This window comes from Otolemur garnettii, unplaced genomic scaffold (assembly GCF_000181295.1).
Source record: "Otolemur garnettii isolate 467f Iridium unplaced genomic scaffold, OtoGar3 scaffold00046, whole genome shotgun sequence".
NCBI classification, from domain to species: domain Eukaryota; kingdom Metazoa; phylum Chordata; class Mammalia; order Primates; family Galagidae; genus Otolemur; species Otolemur garnettii.
In genome coordinates, this window is record NW_003852441.1 from 12,091,353 (window position 1) to 12,105,686 (window position 14,334).

Consider the following 14,334-nt stretch of genomic DNA (forward strand, 5'->3'; position numbering starts at 1 on the left):
GTGCCAGGGCGGCTCTAAGGGGTGGGCGGGCTGGGGGAGGGGCAGCGTGGAGTCTGGCAGGATCTAGGAAGCCAAAGGCAGCCTGGCCCAGAGGCCCAAAAGACTAACTGGGCTGGGAGCTGCAGACCAAAGTAAATTCCCCTGCTGGGAAATCCTGCAGTGCCTTCCAGGTCGGGAGGGCGGGGCCCGCAGGTTCAGGGGGAACCTCAGGGTGAAGAATAAAGCCTCAGGTCCGGTCACGCCCCCAGGGCGGGACAGTTGGCCTAGTTGACTGGAATTAATACTAGGTAAACTTCTGAGCCCATGAAGCAGGTGCACTTGGGACCCTTACATTGGGAGGGCTAAAGTTCTAAGCCCTCAGTTATGACCTGAGGGCAGCATTTTGTGGACCAGGTGAGTACTTCGTTCTGTGTGAAGGGCCTGGATTGTAGGATATGGGGAACATACCTTAAAGTTGGAAGGGTTTTGAAAGTCTGAGACCCCTGTGAGTAACTCCAATTTGTGGAACTGGGATAAGAATACCTAGAAGCTATTAGTGAAACCTGGTTGGCTTGAAGGTAAGCTTAATAGGTAATAAGGAAGTAGGTTAATTTTTGGAGTCTCAAAACTGAGTCCAACCAACTCCATCTCTTCCCCCATCTTACTGTCCCCACTGCATCTCTGCATGGCAGCAATCCAAGTCCTGGGCACTGTCAAATGGTTCAACGTCCGGAATGGTTATGGATTCATCAACAGGTATCCAAGAAACCCAGGCGGGGGTGGAATGGGTGTCTTCCAAACTAGCCCATGGGATTGGACACTTTCCCAATCTCATCTGCCCCTCCTGAGACACATGGTTGCAATGTCCAGCTGACACTGGTTGAAAGTCTTTAACCACAGCACAAATGTGTGCTTAGTGGCAAGATGAAGCCGCCCCCACACCTTCAAGGGCAGCAGAGGATTAAGGATCCAGGAACTTGGCAAACCTGGCTCTGACCCTCCCAGCTTCTCTGTCTCACCTTCTGAAGTAGCCTCATTATTTTCAATTTGCCATGCCCTTGGGGCAGAATGTGTAGGTTTCTCTGCACCTCAGGGCTCTTGCTGGAATCCCCACTGATTTCCTGTTATGGGCAGCACTCATGGCACCTTCACAACTCATCTCCCTTAAAGAGCTGTGGCTCATCTGAATCCTCCACCTGCTGAGACTCAGGGTAGCAGTGGGGAGAGGGAGAAAGGAGCTAGCTTAACCAGAGGCGGCTGCTTTCCTTCAGTTGGCATTCCCACTCCCCACGCTCTGAGAGCTGTAGTGGTGGATTCTGAGCAGAGCCAGGTCTACCCTAGTGGGCCCTTCCCCAGCCTGGGCACCCTGCCCAGCCTGGCCCAGCCCTTCTGGGAGGCCCTAGTTCCCTCTTAGCAGGCTGACCTTTGTGCAGATCCAAGTGCTTTCAAACTAGAACATTTGTTCTGGGGAAGGGTCCCTGTCTAATTTAGGAAACAGCAGACTCCTGTAGGGAATCTTTCCAGGAAAATTTAGCTCTTGCCTCTTCCCCACACCTAAGGGTAATAGGCAAGTAATGATAGAGAATGGGAGGGCATTTTCTTCTCTCATCCCTGGTCCCTATGTGTTGAGAGGGCCTGACCCTGGGGGATGTCTCTAGGCTGAGAGTGACAGCCTTGCTCTTTGGAGCAAATTCTTGACACTCCCCTTCTCAAAGTTGTTGTGCACCTCTAGCCATATCCCCACTCTCTGTCCTTGCTTGTAGAGAAGGAAGGAGACAGTGGAATTTTCCAACCCTAATGGGGGTAGAGGGAGGAGGAGGTGTTGGGCAGGGACAGTTACATCCAGGACCTGCAGGTTCTAAGATGCCCTGGGGTAGAAGGTGGAGCAGTTGACAGGTAAAGAGCTATCTCACCTCCTTCAAGGTGCCTTTGCCTTCTCCACTTTCCTCATAAACTTGAGGTTCTCACTGAGGTTTTAGGTATACTTCTCTTTACAGCAGCTTTCTGGGGTACCCTATCTACCCCTAACTGTGGAAGCTGGGGTGGGGGGCCTTAGTGGAGCTGAGTGCTTTACCAAAGTCACCCCCTTAACAAACCATCCTGTTCTGCAGGAATGACACCAAGGAGGATGTCTTTGTTCACCAGGTAAGAGCTAGGTTGGCTTTCTGAGGGGAAGAACCAGTCCTCTCTTTGAAGACCTTTGCCATGATCCTTAGCACAGTCACCTATGGCTTGCCCACTAAGAAATTGCTCCTGTCCCTTCTGCCTCAGGTGCCTGAATCAACACCATTAGCTCCACTTGTGTTGGGTTACTGATTGGCTATCAGAGTTGTGTGGTAGTGGACATGCTCACTACCTTCTGGGACCTGTTAACACTTAAGGAAAGACTCAGGCACTTTCAGAGGGAAAAGATGCTTGGGTGCAGTGGTTCTCAAAGTGTGGTCCCTATGCTAGCAGCAGCATCACCTGACATCCAAATTCTCAGGCCTCACCACAGACTTGCTAAATCAATCAGACTTGAGGCTGGGGCCCAGCAATCTGTCTTAATAAGCTCTCCAGGTGATTCTGATGCACGCCACAGTTTGAGAACCACTGCTTTGGTGGAAAGAGCTCTCAGTGGGATTGAGGTAAGAAGTACAATACATTTTACCCACTTTGTGACTTAAGACTCTCTACTTTTTGTTTTGCCTTTGAGTTCATAGTTCTTGCCTCCCTTTTTGAAATCCCTGAGGGGTTAAGGGGGAAGGGAGTGTGTCTTGGAGACAATAGTAACTGCATAGTTCCTGAGGCCCCTAGTTGATGACCTTTCCCTTACTAAACTTTGAGCACCTTCTTGCTCCAGCCCCAGACCCCAAGTAAACTGTTGCAAAGAATGCAATGGGACTGTGGACCCAGCAGGGGCGAGAGACTCCTTTTTTCTGTCTCCCCTTTCTTATGGCCTTTCCTCCATTTAGACAGCTATTAAAAGAAACAACCCCAGGAAGTTTCTGCGCAGCGTTGGAGATGGGGAGACTGTTGAGTTTGATGTCGTGGAAGGAGAGAAGGTTTGGGGGCTGTTGTGGGGTACTGAGTCAGCCTGGCTTGTGGGAGGGTAGCCTAGAGGTCATCATAGCCTTTGACTGTCCTGGGGCCAGCTCTGCCTCAGGCTGTGGGAATGTGATTGTGTTCTCTCACCCAGATGTCATCTTCCTTAAGGCTAGAGCTATTCTAAGAGATGTCCTAAAGAATATGTCCCGGTCCTCAATCTGTAGTGTCTGGATTTTATCTTTGTAGTTAACCAAGCACTTCTGTATCTGTTCTCCACATGAGGTCCTGTCCCCACCGGATCCTTCTCACAGTCAGTGCTCTGTAGTAATGAATGGATGACTGCTGCCAGGCCTGCCTTCCTTCCTCCACCCCTGCCCTACCCTTACTTTATTTATTTATTTATTTATTTATTTTAGAGACAGAGTCTCACTTTGTTGCCATGGGTAGAGTGTTGTGGCATCACAGCTCACAACAACCTCCAAGTCCTGGGCTTAGGCAATTCTCTTGCCTTAGCCTCCTGAGTAGCTGGGACTACAGGCGCCCACCACAATGCCCGGCAATTTTTTTTGTTGAAGTTTGGCTGGGGTGGGGTTTGAGCCCATTACCCTTGCTCGGTATGTGGGTCTGGTGCCCTACTCACTGAGCCACAGGTGCCACCCCTTACCCTTACTCTTAAACTTGGGAGGCTGTAGTAGCAGTGCTTTCAAAAGGACATGTTGCTCCTTCCCAGATGAGTGCAAATACTGCGTTCCCCCTTGGGAAGTTAGAAAGAAGTAGAAGTTAGAGGAATCAAAGCTGGAGAAGGGTCTTCCCCTAGACACCAAGGATTCAAGCAAGTTAGGGAGTGTTGTGTGTTTGATGGAACCGGTTCTGACTCTTCCCTTTCTACCTTCCCAGGGTGCAGAAGCTGCCAATGTAACTGGTCCTGGCGGGGTGCCAGTGAAGGGCAGCCGCTATGCCCCCAACCGACGAAGGTTCCGCCGATTCATCCCCCGGCCTCGCCCAGCTGCCCCACCACCCATGGTGGCAGAGGCTCCCTCAGGGGGGACAGAACCTGGGAGTGAAGGGGAGCGGGCTGAAGACTCTGGGCAGCGGCCCAGAAGACGGCGCCCACCACCCTTCTTCTACCGACGGCGGTTTGTGCGAGGCCCTCGGCCCCCCAATCAGCAACAGCCTGTAGAGGTGAGGAGAAGCCAGTTATCCCAGTTCTGGGACGTGGTGAGGATAGAGACCACAGGGTCCCCAAAGGAGGGAGGAAGAGCCGTGGATAACCTGGCCACAGGACAGTTGGTATCCCCAGAGCTCACCAGGGCCTTTGTATGTTTCCAGGGCACTGATGGGGTAGAATCCAAAGAGACAGCCCCACTGGAGGGGGACCAACAGCAAGGAGATGACCGGGTTCCTCCACCCAGATTCCGGCCCAGGTACCGAAGGTAAGGAAACTCCCTTTCTGGGACTCGATTTTCCCTTTCCCTATCCAATGTTAGTCCCCTGGGGAAGTGGGTAGGAGGATGGAAAGGGGAAGAGTGAAGTCATGATCTTGAATCTCCTGGTGAGAGGCCTAGAGCAAAGCTCATGGGCTGGAAGCCTGGCTCCTGGAGGTGGGGATGTGGCAGCTGGGAAGACCTGGGAGGAAGGTGGTCTACCCTGGTTCCATGGTCCCTTCAGGTCATGTCTCTCTCCCTAGGCCTTTCCGACCCAGACCACCCCAACAGCCAACCACAGAAGGTGGGGATGGTGAGACCAAGCCCAGTCAAGGCCCTACTGATGGTTCCCGGCCTGAGCCCCAGCGCCCACGAAACCGTCCTTACTTCCAGCGGCGACGGCAGCAGCCTCCTGGCCCCCGGCAGCCCACAGTCCCAGAGGTGAGGAACTTGGGATGCCAAGTCTATTGGGGTAGGACAAAGAAAAGGCTGGGACTGCCCCCCCCCCCTTTCCCCCCCCCTTTTCCCGGCCTTTGCCTTTCCTTTCCTTTCTTCCTCTATCCTTTGCTACCCTCCTTCTCCTGGCCCTGTTCCCACCTGTGGCAGGTGCCCTCACCCACCAAGAAGCCTAGCACAGGCAGTGTAGCCCATGTCACTGCTACAGACTCCCCCTCAGCTCTGCCTGAGCCATAGCACCTGCTTATGGATATGAATTGGGAAACTGGTTGAGGGAAGAATGGGAAATGGTAGAAGAAGGTTGAAGTTGGGGGTCCTAAAAAACAAGAGAATCTCAATTGGCCACCGCTGTTCTCTAGACCTCAGCCCCCATCAATAGTGGGGACCCTCCCCCCACCATACTGGAGTGATTCCAACTCAAAGGACACCCAGAGCTACCATCTGGTGAGTGGCTCTTCCACTCAGGGAGGGTGGCCAAGAAGGTAGGGGACTGGGTCATGATGATAAGTTACTTATTATTCATGATTTGCCCATTTCTTTTTCTCTCTCAGGTATCTGCCAGTTTTTCCAACTGACCTGTACCCTACCAAGCACCCCCCTTTCCCATAATTCATGACATCAGAACACCGGCTTTCCCCCTTTTCCTTGAGACTCAGGAGGGCCAAAGCAACAGCCTTTTGCTTTTTTTTTTTTTCCACTTCCCTATCAAGGGTTGAAGGAAGGACTCCATCCTTCTTGTTCAGAGGCACCAACTCCCTCCCCTAGATCAGGCTGAGAAGGAACCAGCCAGCTTGTACCTCCTCCTGGTTGTTTTTCTTTCCCACCCAGTTTATTTTTTGTTTCCCCTCAACCCCCTACCTCTGAAGCCATTTTATGAACTGTCATGTGCCACCTGAGCCTCCAGTAAAAACAAAAAACAGGCTTTCTGTTGTCTTGGACTCTGCCTCTTTTCTGTTTTGAGAATTGTTGGTAACTCACTGTTGAACCACAGTGGGAAGAGGGCCATGGGGCCTGTGGGTAGGGCCTAGTCTTGAATCCTTATTCTAGTGTTTCTAGCTATACAGGTCTAAACAAGTGCCTTCATCTGAGAGATTCACTGCCCCCATATGTAGAATGGGCTAACATCTCCCTTGCAGAGTTAGTTTTGCAGAGTGCCAAGAGCAGTGCCCAGCACTTGCAGCTACAATTTATTGAGCATTCACCGTCAATAAAGCAACTAATAAAAATGTATGTAGAAGCATGAGTAACAGCATCTGGAGGATTCTGAATCCTTGAGCTGAGACAGGATGGAGAGAGAGAAAGAAGGATGAGGGGGAGTTATGGTCCCTGTTTTAGCCCATCCTTGAGTGCCTTCATGACAGGACAATCATCTTCAAACAGTGACTTTATAGATGTATCTATATAAACACATTCAGTACGACAGACCTTTGGTTTCTTTTCTACCTCTTCACGTATACAAAAATATCTGAAGGCTCCTCCCAGTCCAGTGTTGTAAGGCAGTCTTTCAAGTCCCCTCTTTTCCTTAGTTGGTCAAAAGCCTGCCTATGGGTATAGCACTCTCCCAGGAAGGGAGAAGAAAGCTGGAGCCTTGGGGGACAATCAGGGCAGGGCCCGCAACCCTGAGTCTAGAGGGGAACTTGCTGTCCCTTCCTCTTGCCATACATGGGCACATACTTTTCCTGTTCCCTCTCGGCCTGCAAGGCTGACCCTGCAGTGACAGAGGTGATTCCTTTGCACTGGAGGCGTTAAGACAATCCTATTTGCCCAAAGTCCATGTGGCAAGAATTCAGTGAAGTCCCAAGTTGTGGGAGGAGTCCAAAGTGGTGGGAAACTCACATCCTGCTTTCTGCTTCAGTTTGTCCCACTGAAAAAGTCGGTCTTGCTTCTCCTCCCTCCAATCCCCCTTCTCTAGCATGGGAAGAAAATATTCGGGGTAGGGGTAGGGAAGAAAGGGCCGGACTATGTTAGGAAGAGTGGGGAAGGGAACGATAGCCCACCCTGATGGCCACAGCCTAACCAACACATAAATATCCAAGAGAGTCACACAAGGGGAGCAAGGGGGTGCTCAGACCACCCTTCCCTCCCACTTCCCAATTCTACCAGGCTGCAGGGGTTTTCTCCATCCTGGCAGTGATGGGGAAGAGAAGATTAAAGTGCTGCAGAGGAAAGGAGGGTGTCTCTTTGGGGGTGGGGGTAGGGTAGAGAAAGCTGGCTCTCCCACCCCTGCCTTGCCCCTCAGTCATTCTCATCTGGCCCTAAGTACTCAAGTTCTGTGCTGGGTTTCACTTCCTGCTCTAAAAGAGAGGGTGTCCGGTGGAAGGTGGCAGAGATCTGGTCAAACGTCCGGCCTCGGGTTTCAGGTACTCTTAAGAAGGTGAAGATGAAGAAGCCAAGTAGAAGGCCCGCAAATAGAAGGAAGACATAGGGCCCCATAGCATCCTGGGACAGGTGGAGAAAGAGGTGTTGACAGCATGGGGTGGGGAAAGAAGGGGTAACTTCAAACCAGAAACTAAAAGCTCTCCCGGGGCTTGGGGCTACTGAGGGGCAAGGAAATTACTGGGAATGAGAATTTACAATGAGAAAAGGATACCCCAACTCTCCTTTGGTTTTCTGCCTTCTTCCTCATCCTGAGTTACTACACTCAGAGGAGATTCCCAACCATGTGTAGTGTTAACACAAAGCCCATACTTTTATTCCTGGTCTAAGATTATTCTACTGGTTTGTTTTGAAGACACATCAGTTACTATCTGTTCTAGGTCTGCTCCCTTTTTTCCTCTGATTCTGGTGGAGCAGGTGGTTCACCAAAGTGATCCAAGACCAGTGGTCAGTGGTGGGAGGAGTCCCTGACTGGAAAGCAGTGGGCAAGCTGTGAGTTGCCCCGGCCCCCACCAGCCTACGTTGTGGGAAAGATGAGGTAAGGGGTGAAAGACCTACCGCAACATACTGGAAACCCATGCCAATGATGAAGTTGCAGGTCCAATTGGAGAAACCAGCTACAGCCATGGCTGCTGGCCGGGGTCCCTGGCTGAAGAGCTCAGCCACGATGAACCAGGGAATGGGGCCAGGGCCAATTTCAAAGAATGCCACAAAACCAAAGATGGCCACAATGGAGACAAAGCTCATGGCAGGAACCCGCTCCTAGGGCCAGGCAGGAAGGGTAGAAACTCCTATTTAGACTTTTTTGGATCTTCTTTTACCCTCAACCCAGGGGAAAACTGAAATCTGGGCCAGGCACAGTGGCTCATGCCCGTAATCCCAGCACTTTGGGAGGTAGAGGCAGGTGGATTGCCTAAACTCACAAGTTCGAAACCAGTCTAAGCTACAGCAAGACCCTCATCTCTAAAAGTAGCTGGGCCTTATGGCAGCCACCTATAGTCCAAGCTACTTGGGAGGCTGAGACAAGAGAATTGCTCGACCCCAGGAGTCTGAAGTTGCTGTGAGCTATAATGCCATAGCACTCTTACTGGGGGGTGACAAAGTGAGACTCTCTCTCAAAAAAAAAAAAAAAAGAAAAAGAAAAAACTTGAAATCTACTCCTCCCAGTAGCTTGTAAGGGGCCTGTGCCCTGGTGAGCACTGGCACTCTACTAGCTACCTCAAGGCATAGAAAACATCATGGCCTCGTAGCTCTTATGACAGTTAACTCCTCCTTGGCTCTAAAGCTGGGTCATTAGAAATTATTGTTCCAGGTGGCACTTGTGGCTCAGTGAATAGGGTGTCGGCCCCATATACAGAGGGTGGCGGGCTCAAATCTGGCCCCAGCCAAACTGCAACAACCAAAAAAAAAAAAAAAAAAGCCAGGCATTGTGGTGGGCACCTGTAGTCCCAGCTACTCGGGAGGCTAAGGCAAGAGAGTTGCCTAAGCCCAGGAGTTGGAGGTTGCTGTGAGGGCAGTAAAGTAAGATTCTGTCTCTATAAAAGAAAAAAGAAGAAAAAGAAATTATTGTTCCTAAGGCTTGACAGAGACCCTCCCTCCTGGCTGCCAGAGTTGTGTCATAACAGCCTCCCAGTGTAGCCTGGATCCCTCAGGACACAAAAGGCAAGCCCAGCAGACTCTGGAGCCAACCACCCACAGACCTGGAACAGAGGTGGCCCCAAGATTAAAGGTGTGTATGTTAAGGAGTGGCCCTAGTTGGCCACAGAGCCTCTTGGGGCTATTCCCAGGGTATGGGATGCTGGCCCCCTCCCAGCCCTCAGGCCTCACCAGCAGGAGCAGAGCCACAGTCATCAAGATGGCACAGCCACACATGCCTGCCAGACCAAGGAGATGGAGTGTCCGGCGCCCTGCCCTCTCCACCAAGAACACCTGTAGGTAGGATCAGAACTTGCTTGGCAAGGGATCTTCAGGACACAGAAAGTGGGAGGGTTGAGCGGGGGTGCAGAGCAACTAAGATTGGGACCTCTGGGACACCTAGGGATGTGAAGCCAGTGGTGTGGGCCATTCCAGAGGTAAGCAGTTACCGAGACCAAGGTGAAGACTGTGTTTACCACACCAGCTCCTATGGTGGCATAGGCTGGCTGGCCTACTCCTGCCGTCTCGAAGATGCTGGTTGAATAATAGAAAACCTAAAGGTGAGGGAGAAGGAAAGGTGATGGCAGGGATGTTGCTTCCTGCACTCCAGCTAAACAAGCTGGACTGACGTTGAGTTTTAATGGCAGGGGCTTGCTCCCTTCTCCCCTCCTCTTGGGCTGTTGCCTGACCTGTACCCTGCCTAGAGGCTGCCCATACATACAGCATTGATGCCAGACAGCTGCTGGCTCAGTTGCAGCACAACAGCAATGATCAGGGGTTGCCGGTGGGTCCTGCTGCCCATGAGCTGGGGTATGGACAGAGGACGCTCTCGCTCCAGCTTCCGCTTCTCATCCTTTAGTTCAGCCAGAGCTCCCGACACATCAGCCCAGCCTGTCAAGCGCTTCAGACCTGGGGGTGAGAGGTCAGGCCTGAGGGGACCTGAGAGGAGGCCAGGTGCTAGCAAGACAGGTGGAGGCATGAGCCTGGGCTAGACTGTAGGATGACAGCTCACTCTTTCTGGCAGGCCCCTCCAGATTCCTGATGATGTACAGGTATCGGGGACTCTCAGGGCAGAAAGGCAGCAGGGCCAGCTGCAAGACTGCTGGTAGCACTGTGAGGCCCAGGAGCAGTGGCCATAGGGTAGCAGTGCCCAGCAGGGAATCCAAGCCTAGCACCTGTAGGAGAAGATTGGGAAGGAAGGCAGGTCACTCAGTCCTGCCGCTTTACCCTGGAGGCCCACCCAGCCCCTGCCCAGTCCCCCATGAGGCCAGGCCCAATCACCTGGGCAATCAGAATGCCAGTGACAATGGCCAGTTGGTTGAGCGTCCCCAAGGCACCCCGCAGATGAGTGGGGGCGATCTCCCCCACATACATGGGCACCAGCCCTGAGGTCAGCCCTGGTCAAAGGGAAGAAGAGAGGGCTGAAGGCAGGTGCTCACTCCCATCTGAATGCCCAGGCATGGTGAAAGAGAACAGGGCAATTGGCAGGGCTGTGGTGCCTGTGGGTACCTGAGTAGGCGCCAATGAGGAACCGTCCCAGAATGAACATCTCATAAGAGGCAGCAGCATTAGCCAGGGACATGAAAGTGCCCCCCAGCACTGCCAGTATGTTGTTGACCAGCATGGCCCTTTTCCTGGTAGGCAGACAGATTAATGCTGTGAGGGTTGGGATGCTGTGCTGGAGCTCCCTCCCTGTTCCCCCAACTCTGCCCTCTAGCTCCAAACCTTCCAAGCCACTGAGAGATGATGCCAATGAGAAAGGAGGAAATCATGCCGCCCACAGAAAAAATGGCCACGGAAAGAGCCCAGAGGGTGGTGAGGGTGCCTGGTGGGATGGAGCTGGGTCCCTCAGGCCCCTGCCTCCCAAGCCATGTCTCATTGTAGCTCTGTTCAATCACCTGGGGGTATAGCAAAGGAGTGATTCCCTACACACTTTTTCCTTTCCACCAAACCTGAAGCCCCTTTTCCCCTTTTTTTTGGGCATCCCCACCCTGCAGCTGCAGGCCTCTCACCTTCTGTGGGGCATTGATGACCCCAATGTTGTAGCCAAACTGCAAGGAGCCAAGCACAGCAGAGAATACAGCAAGGACCAGGGTCCCAGTCAGTCGCTGCTGAGGAGGTTCTCCATCCTGGATGGGCAGAAGCAGAGAGGGGGCATGTCATATGGAATCATGCTTTCTTCCCTTCCTCTAAGGGCCTGGGCCCAGCTGGAGCCTGAAGATACTGGGTTCCATCCAACATGTTGGGTGAAGGAAACTGGGCCATATTAGGAATTGTACAAAGATCTCAGTGTAAACAGGAGCACACAGAACTCAACCGCAGCAGGGCATGAGGAGAAACTAGATGTTTGAATTCCCAAGGCAGAAAAATGTTTGAGGATTTAAGTCTCAAAATCCCTCTGACCTTGGGACAGGCTTGGCCTTAAGAGCTCAAATTTGTGTGACCTTGGGTGAGTCAGTTCCCCTCTCTGAACCTAAGGTTCCTCTTCTGTGAAATGAGAGTGATGTTGCCTCCTTTGCTTACCTGACAGTGAGAGTATTGTAAAAATCAGACTCAAATGTTAACAGTATTCCTGATAGTACTAGTTTTACAAACAAGTGCACTATTATAATATCAGCCACTGTCCTCTTCCCTCCCCTCTGGGGGTTCTCTCAGCCAGCTCTGGGAGGCCCCCAACAGACTCATGGCAATTCCAAAAAGGACATCCCGGTCCATCTCTTCTAGGGGTAGCCTTCTCTATCTCCGCAGCAGCCTCCTCTCCCCTTCTAAGCTCCGACCAACGACAAGGGGCCCTGCAGGGGCTCTGCCTGGGACAGCCATCCCAGGGGAGGAGGGTGGGAAGGTGGTGTGAGGGGTGGCAGTGATGGCCACTCGCTGGCGGTACAGACTGTCTCCAAGCGGAAACCTGAGCTGGGGGAAGGGGGGCTGACGCTCCCCTCTGCCCCTCCACCAACCATAGGACCAAGGGAAAGTTCAGCGTCCTGGAGGGTGTCCAGGAGTGGGGGGTGGGGACACATGGAGAGCCTCCGGTTCTCGGTCCTCGAAACACTGACTGAACTGGGGCAGACGACAGCTCCTGGAGGGCAAGACTCGCCTAGGTCTGCTTTCCCAAGTTGGAATGAGGGGCAGGGTGTCCTTAATTCCGGGGCAACCAGGCAAGGGGACGAAACCTGGACTCCCAGAACCCAGTTGTCTGTGCCCTCGAAAAGTTTCCCAGACTCACTCCTTGTCCTAGTAAGACTGGAATCCGACAGTCACGGGTTGGCCAGGAGGGGTATAAATAGCCAGCCCCTCAGCTCCACACCCTGCGCCTGCGCGGGGACCGCCCCCAGCTGACCCCCAACCACGACCCCAGGGCAGGAAAAACGCGACCCATGCTCCCAACCCGCCCCCGCATGCTGAACCCTACTTCGGAGCCGATCTGTTGGAAGCCTGACGGCATCTTGTTTTAGAAAAGCTGGAGGCTCAGGGGCTGCGGTGATGAAAGACGCGCCTCGGTGATCTGTGGCCCAGACCTGACGGGCAGAAGCCGCAGGGGCTTACGGGGGTCCCAGAGCGACGTGCAGAAGTCAGGATTGTTGGGACCCCAAGTCACAAGCCTAGGAAGCAGAGAGCAGCAGGGCTCCCAGGACTGGTGGAACCAGGCTGTGGGAAAAGACCCAAGAAGCCTCTGCCACTTCACTCCGGCACCCAAGAGCCACGCCCTCCACAACACCCATTGGCCAGGAACTCGCACACCCCAGAAGGCCACGCCCCATCTCTAAGAGTTTGGCTTGAGTTAGTGGGGTTGGCCAGTGAGGCCACTCCTCCTTAGCGTGGCTGGCGAGACCGGCCCCTTGGGTTCCCGCCAGCCGGGAGCTGGGAAGTTTTGAGAAAGGATCCTAGGAACAAAAGGCTCCGCCCACCCACGTGTTAGGACGCCGCCCACCAGCCAAGATCTCCGGCTGCTGAAGAACCTTCAAGTCTGGCGCCGCGTGTCTGAACTATGGGGTGGGAGAGGAGGGAATGGGCCAGGTATGCTTGGCCTCGAGGGTAATGTATCTGCCTGAGACAGACCGCACGAACCAGCGCGCCGGGTGGGTGGGGAGCAATGCCCCGAAGTAACCCCAGACCGGCTATTTTTAGCTCCCAGGTCGGGAGCCGCCAAATGTCAAGTCCCGGGTGTCCCAGCCTGTCCCGGGCGGGGGAGGACAGGGAGAATGGAGCCTTAAAGGGTCCACGATACCTTTCCCACAGCGGGGTGACGTTGGGGGCAAAGAATTCCGTTCTTAGAGGGCCAGGTGGCTGGGCTCCCTGGGCCTGTCTTTCAATGTATATCTCTGCTCCAGACTTTGCCTGTCCGGTCCTTCCCTTACACACATTCCCCAAGTTGGTTCCTGGAGGCGGCCCGAGGAACACTTGGTCACACCAATCACACTACCAGCGCTGGGGTTCCTGAGCCGCCAACCATGTGCTGGCCGCGTGGACGGCACGCTCTCCCGAGGTTGCTCAGGGTTTGGATTCTCTGAGAAATCCTGCCCAGCTGAGAGGGCGTGACCTACGGTCGGAGTGTCCAGAGAGAGAAGCGGAGCACACAATCTGCGTGGCTCAGAAATCGGGCCTCAGAAGTGCAGAGCTGTAGTGCCACCTGGAGGGAGAGCGAGGAGCTGCAGAGGATGGGACCAGGGTAACCTCCCACCCACTGTCCCTAGCCATTCCCATCTCCCTAATGCCATTGACATCCAACTCAGCCCTCTCTCTGGAGCTCCAGATCCAGGTGTCCAGTTATACCCTGAATGAGGCGGTTCACTTCATCAGCATATGCAAATCTGCTCCTCTTTCTAGTTCTCATCCCGGTGAATTACCCACCTCATCTCTCCTATGGTGGAAATCACGTTTGGTTCCTCCTGTCCTGCCCTGCTCCTTTCCTCTTTATCCAATTAGACCTCAATATTGGTGTTTTGAACTCACTCACGTTCGTCTTATTTTTTCCACTTGTACTGCTGCCATGATTATCCAGACCACTATCACCCTGAGTGGTAGTCCTACTTCTCCTTTTCCCATAAAAGGAGAGCAGAGTACAATTTTCCTTTCCTTTCTTTCTTTTTGTAAATTTCAGATCGATATGAGGGTACAAATGTTTAGATTACATTGTTTTCGTTTCCAAGCTAAAGTTCAAGTTGTAGTTGAGCCCCTCATCCAGGGGGTGTGCTGTATACCCCTACATTGTGCACATTAGGTCAGAACCTGCCAATCCTCCTCCTCCCCTCTCTCCCTCACTATAATATACTCGTGCCCTTCTTTCCAGTGGGAATGTAGTTGCTTATATATCAGTTTCATATTAGTATCGAGTACATTCTATACTTGCCCCTTCATTCCTGTGGTACTTTACTAAGAAGAATGTGTTTCAACTCCTTCCAGGTACATACAAAATATGCAAAGTCTCCTTTTTTTTTTT

At 52.9% G+C, this 14,334-nt stretch overlaps 2 protein-coding genes across 2 annotated transcripts; one reads left to right on the forward strand and one right to left on the reverse strand.

Moving 5' to 3' along the window:
* The first annotated feature begins 664 nt into the window (after positions 1–664).
* Positions 665–5,818, forward strand: YBX2 (Y-box binding protein 2). The gene is made up of 8 exons (XM_003791273.1): positions 665–735; positions 2,091–2,124; positions 2,934–3,023; positions 3,904–4,188; positions 4,336–4,439; positions 4,694–4,871; positions 5,246–5,330; positions 5,438–5,818. The coding sequence occupies exons 1-7, from the start codon at positions 665–667 to the stop codon at positions 5,294–5,296; spliced, it is 813 nt and encodes a 270-aa protein (XP_003791321.1). The 3' UTR covers positions 5,297–5,330; positions 5,438–5,818.
* A 227-nt stretch (positions 5,819–6,045) lies between these two features.
* Positions 6,046–12,556, reverse strand: SLC2A4 (solute carrier family 2 member 4). The gene is made up of 11 exons (XM_003791167.3): positions 12,307–12,556; positions 10,910–11,026; positions 10,623–10,795; positions 10,407–10,531; positions 10,179–10,294; positions 9,910–10,072; positions 9,619–9,806; positions 9,347–9,451; positions 9,090–9,191; positions 7,821–8,024; positions 6,046–7,325 (listed from the first exon to the last, which is right to left on the reverse strand). The coding sequence occupies exons 1-11, from the start codon at positions 12,337–12,339 to the stop codon at positions 7,122–7,124; spliced, it is 1,530 nt and encodes a 509-aa protein (XP_003791215.1). The 5' UTR covers positions 12,340–12,556; the 3' UTR covers positions 6,046–7,121.
* Between the last annotated feature and the right edge of the window lie 1,778 nt (positions 12,557–14,334).

Coding starts and splice junctions, on each gene's coding strand:
- YBX2 (XM_003791273.1), top strand. CDS start 665: ATGGCAGCAATCCAAGTCCTGGGCACTGTCAAATGGTTCAACGTCCGG. Junction 2,125..2,933: donor AGGATGTCTTTGTTCACCAG/GTAAGAGCTAGG, acceptor TCCTCCATTTAG/ACAGCTATTAAAAGAAACAA. Junction 4,440..4,693: donor TTCCGGCCCAGGTACCGAAG/GTAAGGAAACTC, acceptor CTCTCTCCCTAG/GCCTTTCCGACCCAGACCAC.
- SLC2A4 (XM_003791167.3), bottom strand. CDS start 12,339: ATGCCGTCAGGCTTCCAACAGATCGGCTCCGAA. Junction 9,452..9,618: donor AGCTGTCTGGCATCAATGCT/GTATGTATGGGC, acceptor CCTCACCTTTAG/GTTTTCTATTATTCAACCAG. Junction 7,326..7,820: donor TGGGTTTCCAGTATGTTGCG/GTAGGTCTTTCA, acceptor CACCTGTCCCAG/GATGCTATGGGGCCCTATGT.